The sequence below is a fragment of the Lagenorhynchus albirostris genome, chromosome 4, assembly GCF_949774975.1.
Source record: "Lagenorhynchus albirostris chromosome 4, mLagAlb1.1, whole genome shotgun sequence".
NCBI classification, from domain to species: Eukaryota; Metazoa; Chordata; class Mammalia; order Artiodactyla; family Delphinidae; genus Lagenorhynchus; species Lagenorhynchus albirostris.
The window spans coordinates 20607540-20631646 of record NC_083098.1 but is presented as its reverse complement, the minus strand read 5'-3'; the positions used below and the strand labels follow the sequence as shown (position 1 = coordinate 20631646).

At 35.5% G+C, this 24107-nt stretch overlaps 1 protein-coding gene across 9 annotated transcripts in view; it reads left to right on the top strand.

Moving 5' to 3' along the window:
- The window catches only part of UBE2D3 (ubiquitin conjugating enzyme E2 D3), a 28567-nt gene extending 9901 nt beyond the window's left edge, over positions 1–18666 (top strand). For 6 of the 9 annotated variants that reach the window (XM_060147651.1, XM_060147652.1, XM_060147648.1 and 3 more), the window contains 7 exons: positions 4980–5043; positions 5132–5163; positions 10292–10369; positions 11551–11656; positions 14002–14095; positions 14536–14585; positions 16097–18666. In XM_060147651.1, the coding sequence (XP_060003634.1) occupies positions 4980–5043; positions 5132–5163; positions 10292–10369; positions 11551–11656; positions 14002–14095; positions 14536–14584 (423 nt within the window). In that variant the 3' untranslated portion in view covers position 14585; positions 16097–18666. The remainder of the gene's footprint in view (positions 1–4979; positions 5044–5131; positions 5164–10291; positions 10370–11550; positions 11657–14001; positions 14096–14535; positions 14586–16096) is intronic. The other 3 variants (XM_060147657.1, XM_060147654.1, XM_060147655.1) reach the window with 3 other exon arrangements.
- Positions 18667–24107: the final 5441 nt, after the last annotated feature.

Genomic DNA, 24107 nt, shown 5'->3' with positions numbered 1-24107 from the left:
AAAACTTAAAATCTGAAAGAGGTATAGTAAAAATGTAATGTCAAGCTAGGTACACAGATACATGACTGCTTTTAGGATTAATAATTTAAAAAGTCAGTCACTCCTAGTGTACTACTGCTAGTACATCAAAAAATCCAAATCTCATTTGTCTTACTCCTACTTAAAAACTACTCCTGCTTAAAAATCAGTGACTTCCCATTGGCTGTGGAATAGTCTTTGCCATAATATTCAAGACTCTCAAAAGATCCAGCCCTGATTAACCTTTCTAGCCACATCTGCTACTCCCTTACCGGTACCCTGTTGTGTCTCTGGTATACCAAACTACAAGCAAGTTTTTACAGCCTGTTTTCTTTCACACCCCTGGTTTTGAATTAGTTTCTCTACCTTGAATGCTTATCCTTCCATCAAGACCCAGTTCAAATGTCACTGTTTTAAACCCAGGCAAGGTTAGTGATAACCTTTTCAGGATTCACAAAGCAGTTGAATGCCTTTACTTTAAGCACTCAGGTTGTTTGAAATATAATTTTTTGGTTTTGTATTATGTCTGTGCTTTATTTTAGCTCAGTCTGTTGGGGGAGGCATTCATGTTCTATCTTTTCTATCTTGGTATTTTCAGACCTAACATACTTGACACCAAAAAAGGTAGTCTTCATATAAATGAATAAATGCTTTGTTGGGTGTAACTTGAGCTGATATTACACTTTTTATTTTAGAAATGGATTTAAGTTAATCTTTAGTTCCTATTATTGAAAGTTTAACTTTTTACTAGGTAAGCCACATGATTTCTCCCTGCTTCCTCTAGTTTCCTTTTGAGACTTTGCTTCATTTATATTTCTTACATGTTTTACAGCAAGATTAAAGCAACACATTTCGTGGATTAAAATGTGTATAATTGGTAATGGGGCCCAGGTAGCACTCTGCTTAGAGTGGATCTCTCCTTACTCTGTGTTTGCTGCCCCCGCCCCTTGAAGAAAACTGGGGTGGTTAACAATCAAAGCAGTAACTGTAGGAATTAGAGCAAGCTACAACCTCAGGAACTGAAATTGTGTGTCTGTATGCCAAGTTAGTTCTTTATCTCTGCTGCCCAATGTGGCCTCTTTTTCTTTGGACTCACCATGTAATTTCAGGGCATATGCCTGCCAGTAGCTCTGGGTCACATCCTTACAGCTCCTGATTAGAGAAGGAAAAAGTGTCCTTTCCAGCTTCAATTTGAAAATCTTGGGTAGGGATAGATGGAACAAAATTCTCTGATTACCCTTTCTGAGTAGTTGGTTAATGGTGGCTGACAGTCACCCCAACACTACAGTCATACCTGTGGAGTATGAGAAAAGCATTTCCAGGAAAGTAGGAGAAGAGGGTTTGAGTAGACAGTGGTGCATGGAAGAGCATCTGAGATGACTTATTATGCTTTTTCTCATATATTTTCACTGCTAAGATATTCTTATATCTTACTTGCTTCTGCTATGGACATAATAATGTCATGAGAATTAGTTGGCATCTTTGAGGTAAGTGCTGGTATATGATTTAAAAGATATTTTGATTCTTAAAATTACTTTAGGTCATTTTTTAATGTTGATTTTAAAGTCGATTTTGGTACATACTTGGCCGAATATTACATCTTTGAGTATTACTTAAGAGGTGTCTTAGTCACGGGGAACTTGGAAAATAAGGCATTTAGAAATTATCTGAGGGGAATAAGAGCCTGAAGTTATGGGAGTGAAGAGCTTAAATTCAGTGCTCTCTGAAATTGTACATTCACTGTAAAGGAGTGAAAATGTCAGCATATAGAGGCTGAGTGATTCAGAGATGTCCATGTGCAGGAAGACTCGTTAAAAAATGTTTTCTTAGATTTTTCATAAAATGTGCAACTTCGAAGTAGGATGTTGATATATTCTAGGTCAGCTTTATAGATTCCTGAAGTTTATGTTGTTTCAGCATCACTTGGGTATTTTGTTAGACCACCCATCATTAAATTACTTTTTAATTTAAAAATGCTAGAAATTTTTCTTATCATTAACATATGTAAAAGTGTGTAAGTACAGAAAACTACATAAATTTGGGGTAGATCCGTGTAAGAAACTCATTTTAGTAATATTTGAGTTCACATGCTTACCTGACAGTTTTAGGTAGAACCATATGAAATTGCAGTTCAGAAATGGTCAAGTATTAGTAATTTCATACAACTCAATAACATGGTTTCTTTAAAAGCCTATCCACAAATAGCCCTCGAATTGCTGACCTTGTATTATTAACATATATCATAGCATGAGCCATATAATTGTTAGAAGAGTATGTTATAGACAACTAAGCATAAAAATTCATCACACAGGCAAAAGATTTAAATAAGCTAAGGCTATAATAAGTACCCTATTTATAAAGCAGTTTTGCTTTTGTTTAGTAAACAAGTGATTTGAGTGCCTGTCTAGGAAATCTTGCCTTCAAGGTGGGTGTTCCACTTGCTGAGCACCTAATACATTATATGCCAGATAGTGTGCTGAAGTACTTTATCTTATTCATTCTTTCAAAAGTTCTGTAACAACAGGCATTTCTATTGTGTTTTAGAGATGCGGAAATAAGCCTAGGAAATAGTGGGTCTAAATTGGATTAAAAGTGAGACTCCAGACTGATGATCCATATTGAGGGAGGTGCATATTCTTGTCCTCATTTCATGATGCTATATTTGAGCATTTGAATTGTATGCGCAAGTTTGTGTTTGGTTTTAGTAGCATTTTTGAAAATTCACGTCTTTATTGTTGTGTAGGAAAGGGGAGAGGGTGGTTTGGAACAGGTAAGTTTTTAATCTTAAAATAGACTTCTTTGGACCCTTATGTTCCGGCAGAGGAAGTTAGCCTGCATAAGTTAGCTTCTGGTTTATCTTTTTTTGGTGGATCATTTAAACAACAGAACTTGTTAAATAAGTTTTGGAACATGGAAAAAAGTTCTCTTCATATCAGTTAGACTATGCTCAATCCTTATCTGCAATAAAGTATATACCTTGAGATGGTATTGAAGTAGCTTGCCATTATAATAAAGTGGCTGATCATGGATAAAGCAAATAAATGCTTTATGAGAGTTGATCTGGCCTATGAAAAAGTCATTTGGATAGTTGATTATTAGTTCAAGCTGCCAGTATATTTTTTTTGCTCAAAAAACTATGATTCAGTTCTAAGCTAAAGCTGTACATAGTTTCAGTTTCTTTCAACTAGTTGCTTAACTCCGAGATAAGAGCTTCTGTAATTAGTACTGATCAGAATCTAAGTTTCTGGAATGAATTTTCCCCCTTTCTTTAAATATGTTGAACAAATGAGGTATATTTACATGGGCAAGCATAAAAGTCTGATCTGATCTTCCAGTCATCTTAAGATTGTGACTCCTGGGATTCCCTGGCTGCCTTGATAACCTTATAAGCAGTCATAGTTTGAGATTCAGAAGCAAATTGGCAAAGTGTATATCAAGGCACTCCTTTGTCCCAGTTTTGTTTTTGAGATATAACGTAATAGATGTGCAACATAATAATTTGATATATGTATATTGTAAAATGATTACCCCTCAAGGACAGTTCTGCATTGATCTTTTTTTTTTTAATGGAATGAATCTAGACTGATATTCCTGAACAATTGGCTGTTTTCTGAAGTGCATTATTTTGCCCATAGTAAAGGCAAATATTTGATCTGTCTTCCTGCAGTGTACTCCCTGCCTTTTTCTTAGAAGTCCATTATTATCTCAAAGGTCTATAAATCCCTGTACTGTAGGAATTTATATATAGGTGTATAGAGATAAAGCTGTATCATTAATTTTTTTAAACTTGTAAAGAAGCAACTCTGTTTTCTTACTAGATTACCCATATGGGTTATGCACAAGTCATGGAAGGGCTAAATTACACTTATGTTGGAAATATAAGGTCAAATGGAATTGTGGATACTGCTTGTTTTGCTTCTTAGCAAAAAAAGCACAGTGCTTTTCTACCTGGAGAGGAAGGTTTTTCCAGAGATATACTCAATGTTAAGTAAAAGATAAGGTTGAATTGAGGAATAAGGAGATCAAACCAGACGGGGTACTTACCTAGCCCCATGAGAGATTTTTTAAGGAGAAAATGTGGTCACTGGGTAGTGTGGTTCAGAAAAAGAGTATTTAAGACAGCAGACAGTATTTAAGACAGAGCCTCTGAGATGGTCTGAAAGCTCAGCAAATAACATGAATGTTGATAACTGCCCTAAGTTCTTAACCTAGGAAAGTGTCTGATTACAACTTTTTCATTTTGTAAGAGGGCAGCTTTTGTTCATGTACAGGCACACCTCAAAGATATTGAGGGTTTGGTTCCAGACCACCCAAATAAAGCAAATATCACAATAAAGCAAGTCACATTTATTTCTTCCCCAGTGCGTATAAAAGTTAACGTTTACACTACTGTAGTCTATTAAGTGTTCAATAACATTATGTCTTTAAAAATGTACCTTAATTTAAAAATACTTTATTACTAAAAAAACATCGTCTGGATCTTCAGCAAGTTGTAATCTTTCTTTACTGGTAGAGGGTTTGAAATATTACAGAAATTATCAAAATAGGATACAAAGACACAAAGTGAGCAGGTGCTGTTAGGAAGATGGCACAGGTAGCCGCAGACCTTCCATTTGTTTTAACAAAACAACCCCCCCCCAAATCGCGTATCCGTGAAGCATGGGAAAACGAGGTGTATGCCTGCAGTAAAACTTCATAGCGATGTGTGTGTGTGCTTTTATGAACCCCTAGCCGAGATGATTGTCTTGGTATGTGTCGATAAAATAACTGCCTAGTGTGTCCCAGAAACTGGACTGGGGTTACTTATGTTTTCTTTCCTAATAGAATGTATTGTTGATGTAAGTTGTGATTATATGTCCCTTAAAGAATGGTGTAAAAATAACTGGAAGCAGACGACTGTCTTTACTTGCTTGTGTTTTCTATTATGGTTACATGATCCAGCATTTTCTGTCTTGGTGTAGGAACTTAGTGATTTGGCCCGTGACCCTCCAGCACAATGTTCTGCAGGTCCAGTTGGGGATGATAGTAAGTAATTTTCAAGTTGATTTTTATGGTTAGTTTCAAAAAAGCTTGTGTATTTTTAGATAATAACAAGAGTGTTTTCTTTTTCTAGTGTTTCATTGGCAAGCCACAATTATGGGACCTGTAAGTACTGAGAATTAAGTTTTTGCTTTTAATGAAAATCCAGCATTGATGTAGTTAGTAATTTTTAATTAAGCCTTTAGCTTTATTTTATTACATTGTAATTTTATTTGAGATATGCCATAGTTGTTGCACTGCTTTTGAAAGAAACAATTGGTCATTAGTTAAGTATACTGTAAGTGTCTGTCCCTGTGTTCAGGTTCTAGAGTATGTATAGCTTTTCTATGACCTATCAAATATCTCTTCCATTCTAATTTTCTTTCATAGCAATGTAAAGTATTGTCACAGAGCTTCCTGACTTATAGCCCATTAGTTTTCTGGCTGTACCATGATATTACTCAAAGATCTTACTCTCTTCTTGTAGCTGCCTAAAATCTAGCTTAATTGTATTATTTTGATATTTGAGTTTTTATAGAACTTCAGTTTCATGTAAAATTTGAATAGTTTTAGGTAGATAGTGATACTTTGTTTTATTTTATTTTGGCCATGCCATGCGGCGTGTGGGATCTTAGTTCCCTGACCAGGGATTGAACCCGCGCCTCCCGCGTTGGGAGTGTGGAGTCTTAACCACTGCACCGTTAGGGAAGTCCTTAGAAAGTGATATTTTGAATACAGCAAAATTCCTTTCTATCCTGGGTAGATAAGAAACTGTATGTGCTGGATAATTGAATATTCAGAATTATGGATACCATCTAAGAGTTTCACAGAATTAGAGCACAGTAAAACATCCTGGGGTAAGACTGTATCTTGAACAATACTTAACATTTTTTTTTGACGTGGAAGGCACCTAAATTTCTGTTCTGAGGGGGGGGTGTGTGTGTGTGTGTGTTACTGAATTTTCTGCTTTCTTCCCCCTTTCGGTATTTTAATCTCAACATAACTGGCAGTAATGTACTAGGTGAGATAATGGTCAGTAAGTAGATATTTATAATTCTAAAAGAAGAAATGCCCTTGGAAAAAAAAGCTAGCCAGTGGGTGGGTTGGTTTAGCAAGTGTTTATTCAGCAGTTCTGATTGTAAATCACATAGAGGGGGGATATTTAGTTTAACAATTTGAGATGTGTCTGTGATTGAGATCCTAATGAAAAAACTACAGAGTCAGGGTTGTTTCCAGTTACGTCAAGGTCTATTTTTATTGTTTTAAGTGCTTGCTTTTGTCTAATTGGTGACAAAATTGTGATTCCCGCCCAGCCCCCGCCCCACCCCCCCCTTAAATACATATAGTTAAGTAACTCATGGCTTACCCAGTTTGGCCCATACAAAGTTTTTTTTTTTTTTTGGCCCTGACCAGGGACCAAACCCGTGCCCCCTGCAGCGGAAGCGTGGAGTCTTAACCACTTGACCGCCAGGGAGGTCCTGGCCCACACAGTGTTTTACATGTTGATAATCTTAACATAAAAACCCTCTCACTAGACTCTCCTTCTACAAGTGTGGGGTGGAGTAGCAGCTGCCTCCTTTCTTCAGGAAATGTGTGTCTGCCACAATTTCTACCAGGTCCACTTAGGCACTTAGAGTTGCAACTTCTAGAATTTTCCCATTATAGATCACCAATTTTCAAAGCAAGGAGTTCAGTAAAATGCCTTGTCATATCTATACCAAATAAAGCTCATCTTTGATTCAGAGTGCTTTAAGATAGTTTCATTATAAAAATTAGTTGTCTATACTAATAAAGCACAAAAGAGTTGGTAGTTAAGACTTAAAATTGGATGGTGTGCATAATAAACCAACTCTTTTAAATCAGTGTAATGTTTTTCTGCTTGACTTTTGAGACTTCGTTATTTTATTTATTCCTTTCCAAAAGGTAAGGAATGCACCTATAGTAAATCAAAGTGAAGCATAATTGAGGAGTTTGTTAGTAATTTTCCACAAAATAGAAGATTGCTTATCCTGAAGAATTTTTCAGCTGTTAATTTGCTTTTATTTTCAGGAAATATTTTTTATTTATATGTATTTCAGATTATGGCTATGCTTTGCTAATTTTTTCAGCAACCTTTTAATATAAAGGAATAGCAGTTTTCTGCTTTTGAAAACAAATATTTGATTTTCAGAACTATTTAAATATTCCCGATTAACAAGAGCAAAAAATATATTTATACCATAACAGCATAGTTCTGCTTTAGTAACATTAGTCTCTGAAATGTACTTGTTTTCTGAGGAGGTTAATTTTCACTGTTGGGTAATTTCAGGAGTGAGTCAAAAGTTATAAAAACTCACCCAAAATGCAGGTTTTAACTGCACGTTTTGTAAGTAAGCACCTAAGTTTAGATGCCAGCTTGTAAATGGTTAATCATTATCCTTACTATGAAGTGTATCAATGAAACAACCATGCTGTTTTGGCTTTTGACTGCATCTTTATGACAGAACGTCACAGTTTGATTAGGTAATATTATTTTGTTAGTATGCCTACCCTAAGTGGCATGCAGATGTGACCCAAAACAGTAGGGCTAGTGGTGGCATAACAATCCATAAATCGCAGATTTGCTGGAAGAATAAACGTTAACAAAATTACTTTTGCTTTGGAGTGCTTCTTAGGTCAAAGTGATGGCAGTGTCACAGAACTAAAGATTTCTGACCCTCTAAGGTGTGGATCGTCTAATTGAGGTTTCATGACAGAGTTACTATTGGATTTTGATGGATTATAGTAAGGAAATCTTGATGGTTGAACAAAAATGCTTGGTTCTTAAAAACTACGTGCTAGCTTATTCTTTCCGAAGGCAAGATACTGCGGAAGCACAAATGCCGATAAAAACAAACCGTTGAAAGAAGGTGGCAGTGTTGCTTGTTATGTGGTTTTTAAACTTTTGTTGGTTATTTTGTGCTATGTTAAGGGAAATTTCCATGAAGAATTGATGCAGTGAGGAGAAACTAACTTCCTTACATATTGTTTCTGATATTTATGTGCCTGACTTTTTAAAATTGTAAACGGAGCTGGCAGAAAGACATTGTTGAAATTATTTTGAGAACCACATTAACTTCCATCTAATCTATGATACATAGCCATAGAAGAAAGTACCGTATCTGTGAATAATGTAACTGTTGGCAGCCTGAGCAGAATCAGATACAAAAACAATCTGAAGTAAAATATTTGGTCCATCTGAAGTAAGATCTTGAACTAAAGCAGTGGGTATTGTTTTATTGTTACATAAGGGTGAATTTTTCAAGTTATGTTGTTTATTATGTTTTTCCTGCAAAGGCTAATAATATGTGAAAACTCCTCTTTAGTACCTTACTCTTTTGCGGTCTGCGGGCCTCTTACTATCGTGGCCTCTCTCGTTGCGGAGCACAGGCTCCGGACGCGCAGGCTCGGCAGCCATGGCTCACGGGCCCAGCCGCTCCGCGGCATGTGGGATCCTCAGACCGTGGCACAAACCTGTGTCCCCTGCATCGGCAGGCAGACTCTCAACCACTGCGCCACCAGCGAAGCCCACCCTCGTTCATTTTTCATAATAGCTATAACATTTCACTGTATCTCCCTTTACCAGACTGTAAGCTCATCAAGATAAGAAATTGTTCTGTGTCCCTTACATATACTTAGTAAATAGAACGGCGGAGTTAAAGTAATTCAACTAATGTTTAATTATTTTACAGAGGTCTGGGGATTAAATGAACTTGCAGCGTCAGACCTGTGAAGGTTATTTGCCTCACAGAGTGGGCATATAAAAAGGCTCATATTAGTGCTGTATACATCCTCACTCAAATGGAGGGGAATAGGTGTTGGTAATAACTCAATTACTGCAAATTTTCAAACACGTCTTCAGGTTGGCTCTTTGCATATCTAGAGACAATTATGCAATCTCTTTTTTTAAAAAAAATTTGACCTTAAAATCCTTGACTGGATCACCATCTTTTGTCATCATTCTTTGATCCGAGTCAAGCAGTGGTTTTCAGAAGACCTGAGTTTAAATCCTGTTTCTATCATGTACCAATTGTATACTTCACTAAGTTATTTCAAGTCCTATTTTACTCAACTCATAAAATGGGAACGTCTTTTTCCTTTTATTGGTTAATAAATGTAAAATACTCGCAAGTTTCTCCCAAATGTTACTTCATACTAACATTGTATAATATTTACTTACTGAGGAGTTCTTCATACTCAAAGTGGGCAGGACAGCTAAGGAGAAAAAGTAGTGCTATAGCTTAAAATTCTGTATTTTCTGTTGAAATGGACCAAACAAACATTCCACAGTTTTCCAAATCTAGTAATCCTGTGTATTGATTGGCTGTAGAGAACTCAGTATTGTGCTTTTGAAGAAAAAACTTCATGGTTTTTATTTTTTAATTAATTTTTTTTTTTTTTGGCTGCATTGGGTCTTCGTGTTGTGTGCGGGGTTTCTTAGTTGCGGCGAGCGGGGGCTACTCTTCATTGCGGTGCGCGGGCTTCTCATTGTGGTGGCTCCTCTTGTTGCGGAGCACTTGGCTCTTAAGCGCGTGGGCTTCAGTAGTTGTGGCGCAGGGACTTAGTTGCTCCGCGGCATGTGGGATCTTCCTGGACCAGGGCTCGAACCCGTGTTCCCTGCATTGGCAGGCAGATTCTTAAACACTGTGCCACCAGGCAAGTCCCAAGACTTCATGGTTTTTAAATGAGAATTTTGAGGAGCCAGTTGGGAACTAAACTTTCTTTAAAAACATATTCTGTTTCTGTTCTACTTGTCCTACTGAAGGGAGTTGTTATGTTACCTACAAGACCTAATTTTTTGGTTTGCCAGTAACCAGAATAGCCTGTTGAGGTACAAAGCCATTTGTGTATATATGACTATCATTAGAAGAAATATTCTACAAATAAATGTAAACTTATATTCTCAAATTATAACTTGGTACATTATTATGTAGACTTTTATTGCTAAGTATACTTTGTGAGAATTGGGGTCTAGAACCTTGTGTTTCTGGGTTATTTTTTCTAAATTTCTTTAACTTTCATAAAGTAGGATCTAAGTAAAGTAGGGTTCATTGTTCTATAGTAAATATTGTGATTTTTCATTAATACGGACTTCATTGTGGGATAATTTAGACTCTTGCAGTGTAAATAGGTAATTTTGCTTCATATTAGAGAAATGCTTAGAAAATAGAAATGTTACATGAATTATCTAGCAGTAACATTTAAAATAGAGTTAAGCATATTTTTCTTTTCACAGAATGACAGCCCATATCAAGGTGGTGTATTCTTTTTGACAATTCATTTTCCTACAGACTACCCCTTCAAACCACCTAAGGCAAGTATTTCCCCTCCAAATTTGTGAGTATAGATTTGTGTTCTATTCCAAAAATAAGAATTTCTAATTCTTAGAAATTAGGGTTCTGTGTAAGTCAAGGTTAAATTGATATGAATGTATAGTGAATAAGAATAATTGAGGCTGAATGTATATATTGAGTTGAATCACTGATGTTGAATGCTGACTCTTAACCTTTAGTTAAAAGAGCAGCTGAATCTGGATTTGAACTTTGTAAGTGGAGGTGAGAATTGCCGTATCCTTAATGTTGCAAGCCTCAAATATACCATGTGAAAGCTTTTTTTATTTTCCCCTTTATTGTGCTTATACAGATTTGGATTATTACCCTAGTGTCTTATAATACTAGGCTTCCAAATATCCAACTTCAGTATGCATTTTCACATGTTGCTAAAAATTATACCGTATTTGTATTGGGGTTTAGACAGACTGTAATACATTTTGGGCTTTGAGCTTGCACACGTAACAGTAAATTTATCAAAACTCAAGAGTTGCTTAATGCACTGGGGTGACCGGTTTATAGGTATTAAAAGCATGTGGTCCTTAACTTTTTGAGCCATTGAGATAAACTCAATCTATATGAATAACTATGGAAGATAATATATATAGAACATTGGCACTTCACTAAAACTATCTTCACAATTATAGGTGCATATGACAGTTATTTTAGATGAAATGCCTTTGTGATATTCAAATTTGTGTTTTTTATGTCCAGTGGAAATGGAGGCTCAAATACATACCTTTGTAACTCGATGCCTTAAATGAGCTGGCCTGGGTGTTTTGGTTTACATCTGGAAGTTTCTTATTTTTAAGTGAATGTTAAATACCCTTCAAATGGCTCTTTGATACTCATGATATGGTAGGGCCAAAAGTTAACCTTCAGAACAGCCCACCATATCATTGACAATAAAATTTTTGCCCCAAAGTTGTATTTTCCATTTTAATTAAAAATAGGAGAGCCCGTGAGGGATCTTGGTCAGAATATAGAAACCAGTTTCTGTAATATTTGGTCCTTTTAGGTGTATTAATTAGGTTTTAGCTATTTGATTTTTTAGAATTTTAACAGTATTTTGAGTCTTGCTAAAGTCTTCTGCCAAAGTTTAGGGTGCTTGTTTTTATTTGGGAAAAATATCTAAAGTTTTTTTTGTTTTTGTTTTTATTTTTAGGTTGCATTTACAACAAGAATTTATCATCCAAATATTAACAGTAATGGCAGCATTTGTCTCGATATTCTAAGATCACAGTGGTCTCCTGCTTTAACTATTTCTAAAGGTAAAATAGTTTTAGAGAAAGTCTTGAGAGGCTGATTTTCTAATAGTTAAAGGAATTTCATTTTTGAGCCTACTTTTCTGAGTATTTTTATAATGACAGCTTTTTGATAAAGGTGGGGAAAGGAACAAATTGATTTCTACAGTATTTTTCAGTCCCAAGCCACCTGCACATCTCATTCACTTGTCGCCTAAATTTTAGCTAAAATGATATACCAAAAGTTAATAGAGCTTTTGAAACTTGAGCTTTCTCACAGAAAAATTGTGATTTTGCTTTCCTGTGTTTATTATTTTTTAGATAAAAAACCCTTTTTTAAAAACCTTTAGTTAGGTGTTTTGTGATCATGGTAGGTTGTTCCTACCTAATAATAGTCTAAAATGTATAGTCTTGGGAAGGTCTGTAGATAAATTCTGCTCTTCTACTTTAATAGGGATCCATTATGTGACATCTTTAATAGGTTGTCCAGTCTCCATGTAAATATCCCAGATGGAGATGGAGTGTCTCTCCATCTCTTACTCTTTGAATGACTCTGGTGGCTTTTATGTCGCTTTTACCCCACAAATAAAATCATCTAACACAAAACTACTTAATGGGAAGGAAGTCTGCCTTTTAGTAATTTTCAGTTTTGGGGTATTGGCATTCCTTAGTACACAAAATTAGTTTTTAATGTTGCTAATTATGACATTATTTCAGATATTTGAGGATAGCAGCTGACTCGAAGCATTCTCAATTTCTGGCTGAGTACTTATTATTGCTTCTTGAAATAGTTGTGTTTTACCAAAAGTTTTATTTTTATGAGTATGGTAAATGCAAAGTGAAACTGGTTTTGTTTGTTCATTTGTTGTTGTTTTTTGGTTTTGGGTTTTTTTTTGGCAGTACGCGGGCCTCTCACTGTTGTGGCCTCTCCCGTTGCGGAGCACAGGCTCCGGACTCGCAGGCTTAGCGGCCATGGCTCACAGGCCTAGCCGCTCCGCGGCATGTGGGATCTTCCCAGACCGGGGCACGAACCCGTGTCCCCTGCATCGGCAGGCGGACTCTCAACACTGCGCCACCAGGGAAGCCCCTGTTCATTTGTTTTTTAAGGCAGGACATCATAAAGCCTTTCGTATGCTTGTACAGTGCTTTTGAATCTCCTTAAAGGGACTTTGTAGTGTTCCCAAAATTTTATTTGATAGGAAATACTTTTTGCGGGGAGAAAGAAAAACAATTTGGGTGAATGCTGCTCTAATTCTTTTAAGTGAGGCATAATTTTAGGCCTATTTCTCACCCTCTTGGATACATTCAAGTTTCTTTTCAGATCAGGCTCTCTTAACACCAGATATCTGGTATTAAGAAAGCTTTAATACTAGGTTCCAGGTTATTTTTTTAACCATTGTTGGGAATGCACTGTAATACTGAATACTTTTTCTGTAAACGTGGGTTTAGTTTTATATCTGCCCCCGCACTTGGGTTTAAAATTATATGTGCGATAATAATGTTGTTTTTTGACCACTTTAAGCTTTTATATCTTAAACTTTTATAAAAACCTTGCACAGTGTCTGGCACATAACAGACATTTAGAAGGAATTAGGTACATGTTCCATGATGCTTGGCATCTTTTAAGTTGATATTTTGAACAGGACAGGGTAAGAGCTAGAGTTGAAGGCCCACTTAGTAATAGATCTTGACGTTGTTAAATTTAACCAGTACTTTTGTGATATGGTCTCTACCTTATAAATTCAGGAAGACAAAACATACAGTCAGTGGGGGCAGTTGTGAATTTCTGTGAAACTCCCTCGAGAGCAGGACAGAAAGTGGATTTTTTTATCATGGCAAACAGCTAAGAATAATACTGCACAGATGTTCCCCAGATATTTTTATTCAAGGTCCCCCCACCCTGCAGAGTACCAAGAAACTCCAGTTACTTAAATTCTTATACCACTTTATTTTAAAAAGTAATACAGGGAATTCCCTGGTGGTCCAGTGGTTAGAACTCTTCCACAGGGGGCACAGGTTCGATCCCTGGTTGGGGAACTAAGATCCCACATGGCTTGCAGCACGGCAAAAAAAAAAAAAAAAAGTAATACAAACTAATATGGCATCATTTGACTGTCTTAGAACCCCTGATTTTGGCAGATTTTTATAGCTAATCAGTAAACTTGATGCCAGCAAAGATCTATTTTAGTATTTCTTACCTACCAGGAACTTGTCTCCTATAAAGCAGAATCTCCGTAAAGCTTTGTCTTACGGAGATTAAGATATAAACCAATAAAAATCTTTTGAAGATTGAGGTTTATAATACATGTTTTTAAATACTTGTATTTATCCAAATTCCTGATGATGGGTAACAGGCATTTGTTTTCTTCCAGTTCTTTTATCCATTTGTTCACTGCTATGTGATCCAAACCCAGATGACCCCCTAGTGCCAGAGATTGCACGGATCTATAAAACAGACAGAGATAAGTAAGTATGTACTAGTTTAAGAAAACAGTATAAAAAGTGGCTTTTCTTAATGAGTTAGGCTTATACTTTGCTGTAAGTCGTCAGGGCAACGCCAAGAAGACTTGATGCTTATTTCTGGTAAGATGATAGTTGAAATGTGCAGAAAACCAGTTACTGAAATGTGATTTTTTTTTTTTTAATTACTAGGTTTTGGTTTATGTAGCAATAAATAGCCCATCTAAAATGTTTTATTTTTCTAACATGTTCAACGTTTTGTCACTTTGTTTTGAGGAAGAAAGGTATTTTTTCTTCACCCCAATTATGTTTTTGAAAAAAAATATCGGTACTGTTGTAAAAATTTGGTCTAAATTTTTTATATATTGAATTCTTTATGTATGTACAACTTTACCATTATAACTTTTGTATGTTATAATTAATGCTAAGTATACTTGTTCAATTAGGTACAATAGGTTAGCAAGAGAGTGGACAGAGAAATACGCTATGTTGTAGGGTAAGAGGATCTGCACTCTATGGTGCGCTTATTCATGGTACTGCCAGCACTTGAGTGCTGCATGCGTTAAGGCACTGTATTAACTAACAAAAGGTAACAGATGTGGCAGTTTTCTGAAAACTGTACATTTAACTGCTTGATCTCTGTTTAGCGTGAAAGTATACCCAATAGTCATTATTGCTTGAAAGTATTTTTGCATGGCAAACCAGTTATCTAGCACCAGTAAGAAAAGAAAATTTTAGTTTCTTTTTCAAACTACTACAGTATTTAAATTTTAACTTTAAAATTGGTATATTTTAAACTTCAGTACTATATGGAATGTGGTAACTTGGTTAAAATTTTGCCAAGAGATAACAATGTAAGGGAGAAACACTTTTAAGCCTCACCATCTATACTAAATGTTCATTACTGACAAGCATGCATTAGTGTCAGCTATACTTTGTGGCTCCCCGTATGCTAAATAAAAACCTTTGTTTTAAAGTGCTGGCTTTACAAGAGGTATCCTTAAATGAAGTAACCATGAAATGGAGCAAAGAATTTTTATATGTTAAAGTTAGAAAAATGGTTGAATTATGTTTAGTTCTCAGTTTGAAATGAAGTTAATGTTTTGTAGAGGTCAAACTGTAAATATAAATCAAAAGTTCTCCTATGCCCTTTTATATATTTGTTTCTTAAAGTTATCACTTCATTATTTGTTCGGGTAAGTGGCCTGTGGCATGGTTGTAATACAAGGAGAAATTGATAGCATTTTATCAGTATTAGTGATCTTCCTCAGTAATAAATAACCTTGCTCAGGTATGAATTATCTATTGGTCTTTTAAAACAAAGATGCCCCCAGTTGTACTTCAGAGTCTCATTCATCAGGTCTCAAGTGGGGCTTGTTAGCGCCAATCACCACACTTTAAAAGTAACACGTGGTTTTGATTAACACATGACACCCACCTCGTCTTGAAAGTTACTGCTCTTTCATCACCTTACCCAGTGTCTTACTTTTCTGCCTGTGCCGAAGTCTCAAAGGCATTTTCTCTTTTGGTAATATCCAGGGTCAAGTAACTTTTCAAAGTCTAGGATTCAGATAAAAATGTTTTAGTTCATTGTTTGGTCTGGCTTTAATGGAAATTGCTATAGATGTACAGAATCTGCTGTTCTGATGAATTGTAAAAAAAATTTTAAATGTTAAAATTTGTTGGAATGGATACTAGTTGTAGAGTTTCTAATAGAACATTAGCTCAGTGGTAGGAGACAGAAAAGGTCTTTGATTTTTGTTAGCCATTCTATGTGTTTATTAAAATACTACTTTCAGTGTATTAGGACATTGTATTGAAGCATAAAGTTCTCGTTTCCTACATTGCTTTGAGTATCAGTGCTTTTTCTTCCTTGTTGGCTTTATTCTAATCATAGCCATTAAAGGTGACTCCCTGGTGAGTCTAGAGGTAAAATAGATTCTTTCCTTCCCTTTTAAGTATTAAAAATTATTTTAACTTTTTAAATAACATCTTTTTTATTTACAGGTACAACAGAATATCTCGGGAATGGACTCAGAAGTATGCCATGTGATGCTACCTTAAAGTCAGAATAACCTGCATTATAGCTGGAATAAACTTTAAATTACTGTTCCTTTTTTGATTTTCTTATCCGGCTGCTCCCCTATCAGACCTCATCTTTTTTAATTTTATTTTTTGTTTACCTCCCTCCATTCATTCACATGCTCATCTGAGAAGACTTAAGTTCTTCCAGCTTTGGACAATAACTGCTTTTAGAAACTGTAAAGTAGTTACAAGAGAACAGTTGCCCAAGATTCAGAATTTTTTAAAAAAATGGAGCATGTGTATTATGTGGCCAATGTCTTCACTCTAACTTGGTTATGAGACTAAAACCATTCCTCACTGCTCTAACATGCTGAAGAATCATCAGAGGGGGAGGGAGATGGATGCTCAGTTGCCACATCAAGGGAAGCAGCATTATTCTAGCAGCATCCATTCTTGTGTAAGCCTTCCACTGTTAGAGATTTGAGGTTACATGATATACTTTATGCTCATAACTGATGTGGCTGGAGAATTGGTATTGAATTTATAGCATCAGCAGAACAGAAAATGTGATGTATTTTATGCATGTCAATAAAGGAATGACCTGTTCTTGTTCTACAGAGAATGGAAATTGGAAGTCAAACACCCTTTGTATTCCAAAATAGGGTCTCAAACATTTTGTAATTTTCATTTAAATTGTTAGGAGGCTTGGAGCTATTAGTTAATCTATCTTCCAATACACTGTTTAATATAGCACTGAATAAATGATGCAAGTTGTCAATGGATGAGTGATCAACTAATAGCTCTGCTAGTAATTGATTTATTTTTCTTCAATAAAGTTGCATAAACCAATGAGTTAGCTGCCTGGATTAATCAGTATGGGAAACAATCTTTTGTAAATGCAAAGCTGTTTTTTGTATATACTGTTGGGATTTGCTTCATTGTTTGACATCAAATGATGATGTAAAGTTCTAGAGAGTGAATATTTTGCCATGTTCAGTTAAAAGTGTGCAGTCTGTTACAGGTTGACACATTGATTGACCTGATTTATGCAGAATTAATAAGCTATTCAGATAGTGTAGCTTTAGTATGCTGCACATGATACTGGCAGCCCGGGAGTTCATTGATGGACTTGGGACCCAGCAGTTTTGAAAAGTGTATATGGAGTTTAAGAAATTTATTTTCCAGGTGCAACCCCTATCTAACTAAATTTTTTCTTCACGTTGTACACTTGACAGCTGAAAAAACCATAACATGGGAGTAATAATGGGTCAAAATTTACAAAATAAAGTACTGTTTTGGTGTGGGAGTTGTCATAAGGCTATGTTGAAGTGACTTAACTATGTGGGATATTGAGGTTTTTTTTTTTTTAATGGAGTGAGTATCCATTAAAATGAATTTGTTCAGCCATTTACATTAATGAGCATTTAAATGCAACAGATATCATTTCAGGTGACTTAACATGAATGAATAAAAGTCAATGCTATTGGATTATTTTTTGTTTGACAAGTGCTATCTGTGCCACTTATTTAACTTCTGTAGTAACAAGGGCATTATCATTCTTCACCCTTCCTAATTCTGACCCTATAGTTTTATTACTTTTTCCTAGTTATTTTGATTTGTCCATTGCTTTCTTACAGTCCTGTATTCAATTTCTAGCACATCTGTGACTTTTCCACTTCCACATTTTTGCACTGCTTACACTTATGTGCAATCTTATTCCTTGTCTGCGCACAGATGTGGAAAGTTAGATATAAAATAAATGTTAAAGCTTGATTTTTATAAACATTTTAATATGTAGTTTGGACATGATTTATTGACTTAAGGTTCTTCTCTAAACTGAAAGTGAAATGCATGCCTTCCGAAGATGTTTTGGCTTTGTTAATTCTGTAATAAGCATTTCATTGAGAAATATCAATCCAGTTATACAATTTTCCAATGAGTGAATTTTTCGTTTTATCTTTTGCTTTAAAAACAACTCAAGGGTAGATGTCATACTGTTAAAACTGTTGGATTCAAAGTACAAATGAGAAATTAGTAACATACCTCTCCACAAGGTAAGAAACTTTCTTTGGCTCTATTTTTAGAATAAATACTGAGATTCCCTCAAAATAACAGCTTTTATAGTAGGCATATCATTTCTTAAAAGCCAACCACGAATAAAACATACTTGTCAGAGCTTCTGGATTCCTAATTGGCTTTCAAATTGACCTTTTTAGCCATAGACAGCCCTTAAGTGTTTATAGAGATGACTTCCTTAAACTATTGTCATAATGATTAGTAGATGTGTCCAGTTCTCTGTATCTTTGACTTGATGCTTTCTATATTTCGTATGTCACTTCTAAGGGAATAAGCCATAAAGGCTTCTCCAGGTTTAAGAGAACAGTAAAGTACCTGGAAAACCAACATTTTTGAATGTATGAACACTGGACTTGAGATCATCTGCAATGAAACCTTCAAAAGAATCCAAGAATTTGTCCTCCCCCCCCCATATATATTACTAGTGCCATGTATAGGACTGAAGTGATCGTTAGATTAAAAATTGATTTTGGTTCTTCCTGTTTCCTATGTCTTTTAATGCATAACTCAGATTTTAAATACTTAAGTTTCTCTTAACCTATGGGGATTATAGTCCAGTTGAGCTGTTAATGATAAATTATATTTTAAGTGACTCATTTTTGTTCCTGGGCAGGTTTGCAATGTGATAATCAGATTTAAAAGAAAAAAATAACTTACTACTCTGCTTTCTTGTGTGGGTGTACTCACAATTTTTTAAAGTATGAACCACAGTTAACTGGTGGTCTCAGGGGTAGTGAAACACTCACTTTTTTTTTTTTTTTAAATGGCTTAGTTGACATACTTCAGATACTGATCATGCTGTGTTAGTGATTTTGGAAGTGACTCAAATTAGCCATGTTTTGTGTTGGCATAACAAAACTGTTAAATGATTGTTGATTACAGTTTTAAGTGAATTTGTCTCTATTTTATGAGGAACCCAGTGCAAGTCACTAAATATTGTCTAATAGTGACATCTGCATAACACTTGTAATAGCTAAGGTTAATAGAGCTTAAAGGATTGTTACCATTAAAGTCTGTGTTTAAAGACACTCTGGTCTTAACTCGGTAATTCCAGCTAACATGAAATCCACACTTTAACTTAATACTGTGTGTGAGTTCTATTTTTGAATTTCTTACAGTTATAACAAAAACAATGGTCTGTAAAGAATTTAGGACAGTGATTCTCAAAACGTGACCCCAAGACCAGCAATAATCAGTATCATTTGGGAAGTTCTCTAAAACGAAAGTTATCAGACCCCACTCCAGGCCACTGATTGAGAAACTATGGAATGGTACCCAGTGGCCTGTTTCGAAAAACCATCCAGGTGAAGGCTGTTCCTAGTTCTCCCTTGTAGTAGACTATGGCAGTGATACTTCCGACCCGATGATGATTTTACTCATTTTACTCTTGATGTTTCATGGCTGTAAGAGAACTTGTTACATTGTATGCCCAAGTATTACATTTCTAACAATGACAAATTCATAGTACTTTTAATACTGTGGGTTGATTTACATGTTTACTTAATAAGATTTATTAACATCCTACAGTGAACTAATTTGAGTAACAGTCTAACCCAGTGACATTCAAATTTATAACTAAGACCTAACTTTATTCTGGGTATGCATAATTCAGCCAGTAGCCAAGTAGTAGTTAAAATGAGTAACCAGGTGCAAGAGTTTTCCTGCTAAGTGTTGGCTAGATAACCTAGCTGAACAAGGATTTGAGCCCTGGTCTCATTCTGTGGCCTAAGCAACTTTTGGGGGGCTGTGGGAGGTGGTTTGAAAACGTAAGATGTCATGTGAAGGGTGTTAGCAGTCTTCATTGAATTTAGAAGATACTGAACATACCCTAAGGTAGCTATTAAAACTTTCTACTCTCCCAATATAACAGAAAAATAAAACAGTAAGGGTATTTGGACCAGAAATTTAAGACATGACAGCCCCTCCCCCTTCAAAATAAAAGTTATGGAAGAACTTGTGTTGAAAGGTCAAAAAGTTCTAGGAAGACTAGGAAGATTGCAGTTAGCCGAGTGTTTTTTTTTCAGGTCCCCAGTAATTAACCAATATTTTGCATTCTTTCCTGATACTCTGTTAAACTACTAGTTCCTTTGCCTCATTTTAAAGAATTTTTTAATGAATAACTCTGGTACACAGTGTTCCTGATAGTTGCTTTTTTACATGGAATATGTTGTTTTAACATTCCGTTGTCGATAATCTCTTCCCAAGTTGTACACTTTCTGGATGAAATTATGTATTTAAAAAATTTTAAGAGCCCTCTTAATTTTTTTCTGTATTGTAGAAAATGGTTTTATGAAATAACTACTTTTCATTCTTACCATTGTCTGAGCCTCTGTGTAACCTCGATTCCTTGTTTACCATATCAAATTTGAGTATTGTCAAGTAAGGCCAAACAATGAAGTACTTTCATGCCCTAGTTGCTTAAGAACACAGTTAACCATTGTGATATGTTGACCTACCAGCCATTTCTCCTGAACTTCCTGTTCAGGAACTTCCTATTCATCATCCCATCTGGCTGTCTAAAGGATGACTGACTTGATTTCTACATGCAGACACACGCCCCTACCTCTTCTTGTCCTCAGTAAGTACAAACATTTTAGTTGCGCTGGCCCAAAACCTAGGCATTAACCTTGATTTCTCACACTTCCAAATTAAACAGCAATTCTGTCAGTTCTACCTAATTTTTTTTTTTTCCAGAATCTACCTATTCACCATATTCACTGCTGTCACAGTGGTCTAAATCTACATCATCTCTTGGATTCTTGCAATAACCTGAGTAGTGTCCCTGCTTTTTACTTTGCAGTAATCTATCCCACACTCAGCAGCCACCATATTCCTTTTAAACCATATCTGATCGTGTTATCGCTTTGCTCCAAACCTAATGGTTTCTCACCTCATTCAGAGCAAAAGCCAAAATCCTAAAAGCAATTTACAGGCTGGAATGACTTTTCCCACCACATTAACTTCTTCCCTAATCACTCTTCCCCACCAACTTCCTCAGCTCCGTCACACAGGCCTCTGCTGAGGCTTGAACACAGCGGGCTTTTTCTTACCTCAAGATGTTTCCCTTGTTCTTCCCTTTACCTGGAATTATCAAAGATAAAGTACAGCCCTTTCTTCCCTGTTAAGTCTCTGTTCAAATGTCAACCCATCTGTTTTTTTCTCAACTATTCTATATAAAATACCAGCACAGCACTGCCACTATAGAGTGCACTGTGGCATACTCTGTAATACCCACCTTAAATGTAATATTTACTGTTACCTCCCCAACCTCACCCCAGAATGTAAGCTCTGTAAGAACAGGATTTTTGTTTTGTTCCCCTACATGACTTAGGTGACTGCCTGGCACATTGTTAGGTGGTCAGATGTTTAATAGATGACTGTGAGCTAAATATTAGGCTTTGCCAAAAGTATTCCTTGTTTTTCTTTAACTCCAAAAGTACAAAAACCAAAAACTTCAGTATACTATAGAAAAATAATTAATGGAACCTTGACTGACTTAAAGGCCACCTCAGTGAGTGGATGGACATTTCAGTATAGATGATTACACTGACCATCTCTCCTGTGAAAAAGCAACTAAACATGGTGGGAAAAAACACTTCTAAAAAGTGTTTTTAAAAAAAATCTGTCGAGAAAGAAAGTACTCTCAAGCCAAAACCAAATTAAAACAGGAACCCAAAAAGGAAGCTGACTATAATCAGAAACTAGCTTTCATCTTGAACACACTTGAAGAACCAATGAAATGTATTTTCATGACCTTTGCAAAGCCCAGAATGCATCCAAAGAGTGGTGTTCAAACAGGATAAACCCATCCTTAATACATACGATGAGGAGTTTGCATATCTTGAATCTTGATGCTCTGTGGCAGGAGAGTATTCTCTCAGAATATGTAATAATAGTTTGACCTTTGTGAAGATTTGTAGCCTTAAATCTTACTACATAGGTAGTCTGAGAAAACCCAAGCAGAAGGTTTATTTTTTAAAGTTCCAAGTCAGAGCAACCCAGTGCTGGCGGAAGCAAACAAATACTCTGCAGGGACTCAATAATAGCTCACAGTTAAAAATCAGAAAGGAAAATAAAAGTACAAAGCAACATAGTGCCATGAGTAGGAATTGACTTGCAAAAATTTCAGACATTAAAAAACATCAGGTCATCCAAATTGGAAAGGAGGAAGTAAAACTACATTGGCAGCGGATGTGATATAGAATATAAATTATTAGAGCTAATAATTCAGCAAAATTGCAGGATACAAAAATCAACACATCAGTTTTTGGGGTTTTTTTGACCACACAGCTTGCAGGATCTCAGTTCCCTGATCAGGGATTGAACCCGGGCCATGGCAGTGAAAGCCTGGAATCCTAACCATTAGGCCACTAGGGAACTCCCTCAGTTGTATTTCTATAAGCAATGAAGAATCCTAAAATGAAACTAAGAAAACAATTCCATTTATAATAGCATCAAAAAGAAATAATAAATTTAACCAAGGAGGTGGCAAAACTTGTATACTGAAAACTACAAGGTATTTCTGAAAAGTCCTAAATAAATGGGACGACACCCTGTGTTCATGGATTAGATTTATTATCGTTAAGATGGCAGTGATCCCCAAAGCAATCTACAGATTCAATGCAAACCCTATGAAAATCCCAATGATTGTTTTTGCAGAAATGGGAGATACAAAAATTCATACAGAATTGCAAAGGAGCACAAAAAAACAATCTTGAAGAACAAAGAGGACTCATACTTTCTGATTTCAAAATTTACTACAAAGCTACAGTCATCAAACCAGTATGGTACTAGCATAAAGATAAATTTATAGACCAATGGAATATAATTGAGAGTCCAGAAGTAAGCTCATATACGTATTATGGTCAACAGGGTGCCAAGACCACTCAATGGGGAATGAACAGTCTCTTCAACAAATGGTGCTGAGACAACTGGATATTAACATGCAAAAAAAAAAAAAAAAGAATTTGGGCCGCTACCTCACATTATATACAAAACAACTCAAAATGGATCAAAGTCCTTAATGGAAGATCTAAAACTATAAAACTCTTAGAAGAAAAGAGGAGTAAATTTTCATGACTTCGGATTTGGCAATAAATTCTTAGATATGATACCAAAAGCACAAGCAATGAAAGAAAAAATAGATAAAGGACTTCCTCAAAATTGTAAACTTCTGTGTATCAAAGTGAAAAGACAACCTAAAAGCAGAAAGTATTTGCAAATCACATATCTGGTAAGGGTCTAATATCCAGAATATATAAAGAATCCTTAAAAAACAAAAAAAAAAGAAACCCAATTTAAAAATGGGCAAAAGATTTGAAAAGACGTTTCTCAAAAAAAAAAAAAAAACAAAGATGTACAAGTGGCCACCAAACGTGAAAAAGATGCTCAACATCATTACTATGCAAATCAAGATAAGATACCACTTCACACTTGATAGGATAGCTATAATTTTAAAAAATGGAAAATAAGTGTGAGGATTTGGAGAATCTAGAGCCATTGTACATTGCTGGTAGGAATGTAAGAAGATCCAGCTTCTATGGAAAGCAGTTTGGTAACTCCTCAAAAAATTAAACACAGAATTGCCATATGACTCAGCAATTACATTCCTAGATATATACACAAAAGAATTAAAAACATGTTCAAACACATATTTGTACATGAATATCCATAGCATTACTCACAATAGTCAAAGATGGAAACAATGGATGAATGAATAAACAAAATGTGATAGATCCATACAATGGCATATTATTCAGCCATAAAAAGGAATGTAGTACTGATACATGCTACAATGTAGATGAATCTTGAAAACATTATATTAAGTGAAAGAAGCCAGACGTAAAAGGAAACGTATGCTTCCATTGCTATGAATATCCAGAATAGTCAAATCTAGAGAGACAAAAGGCAGATTGGT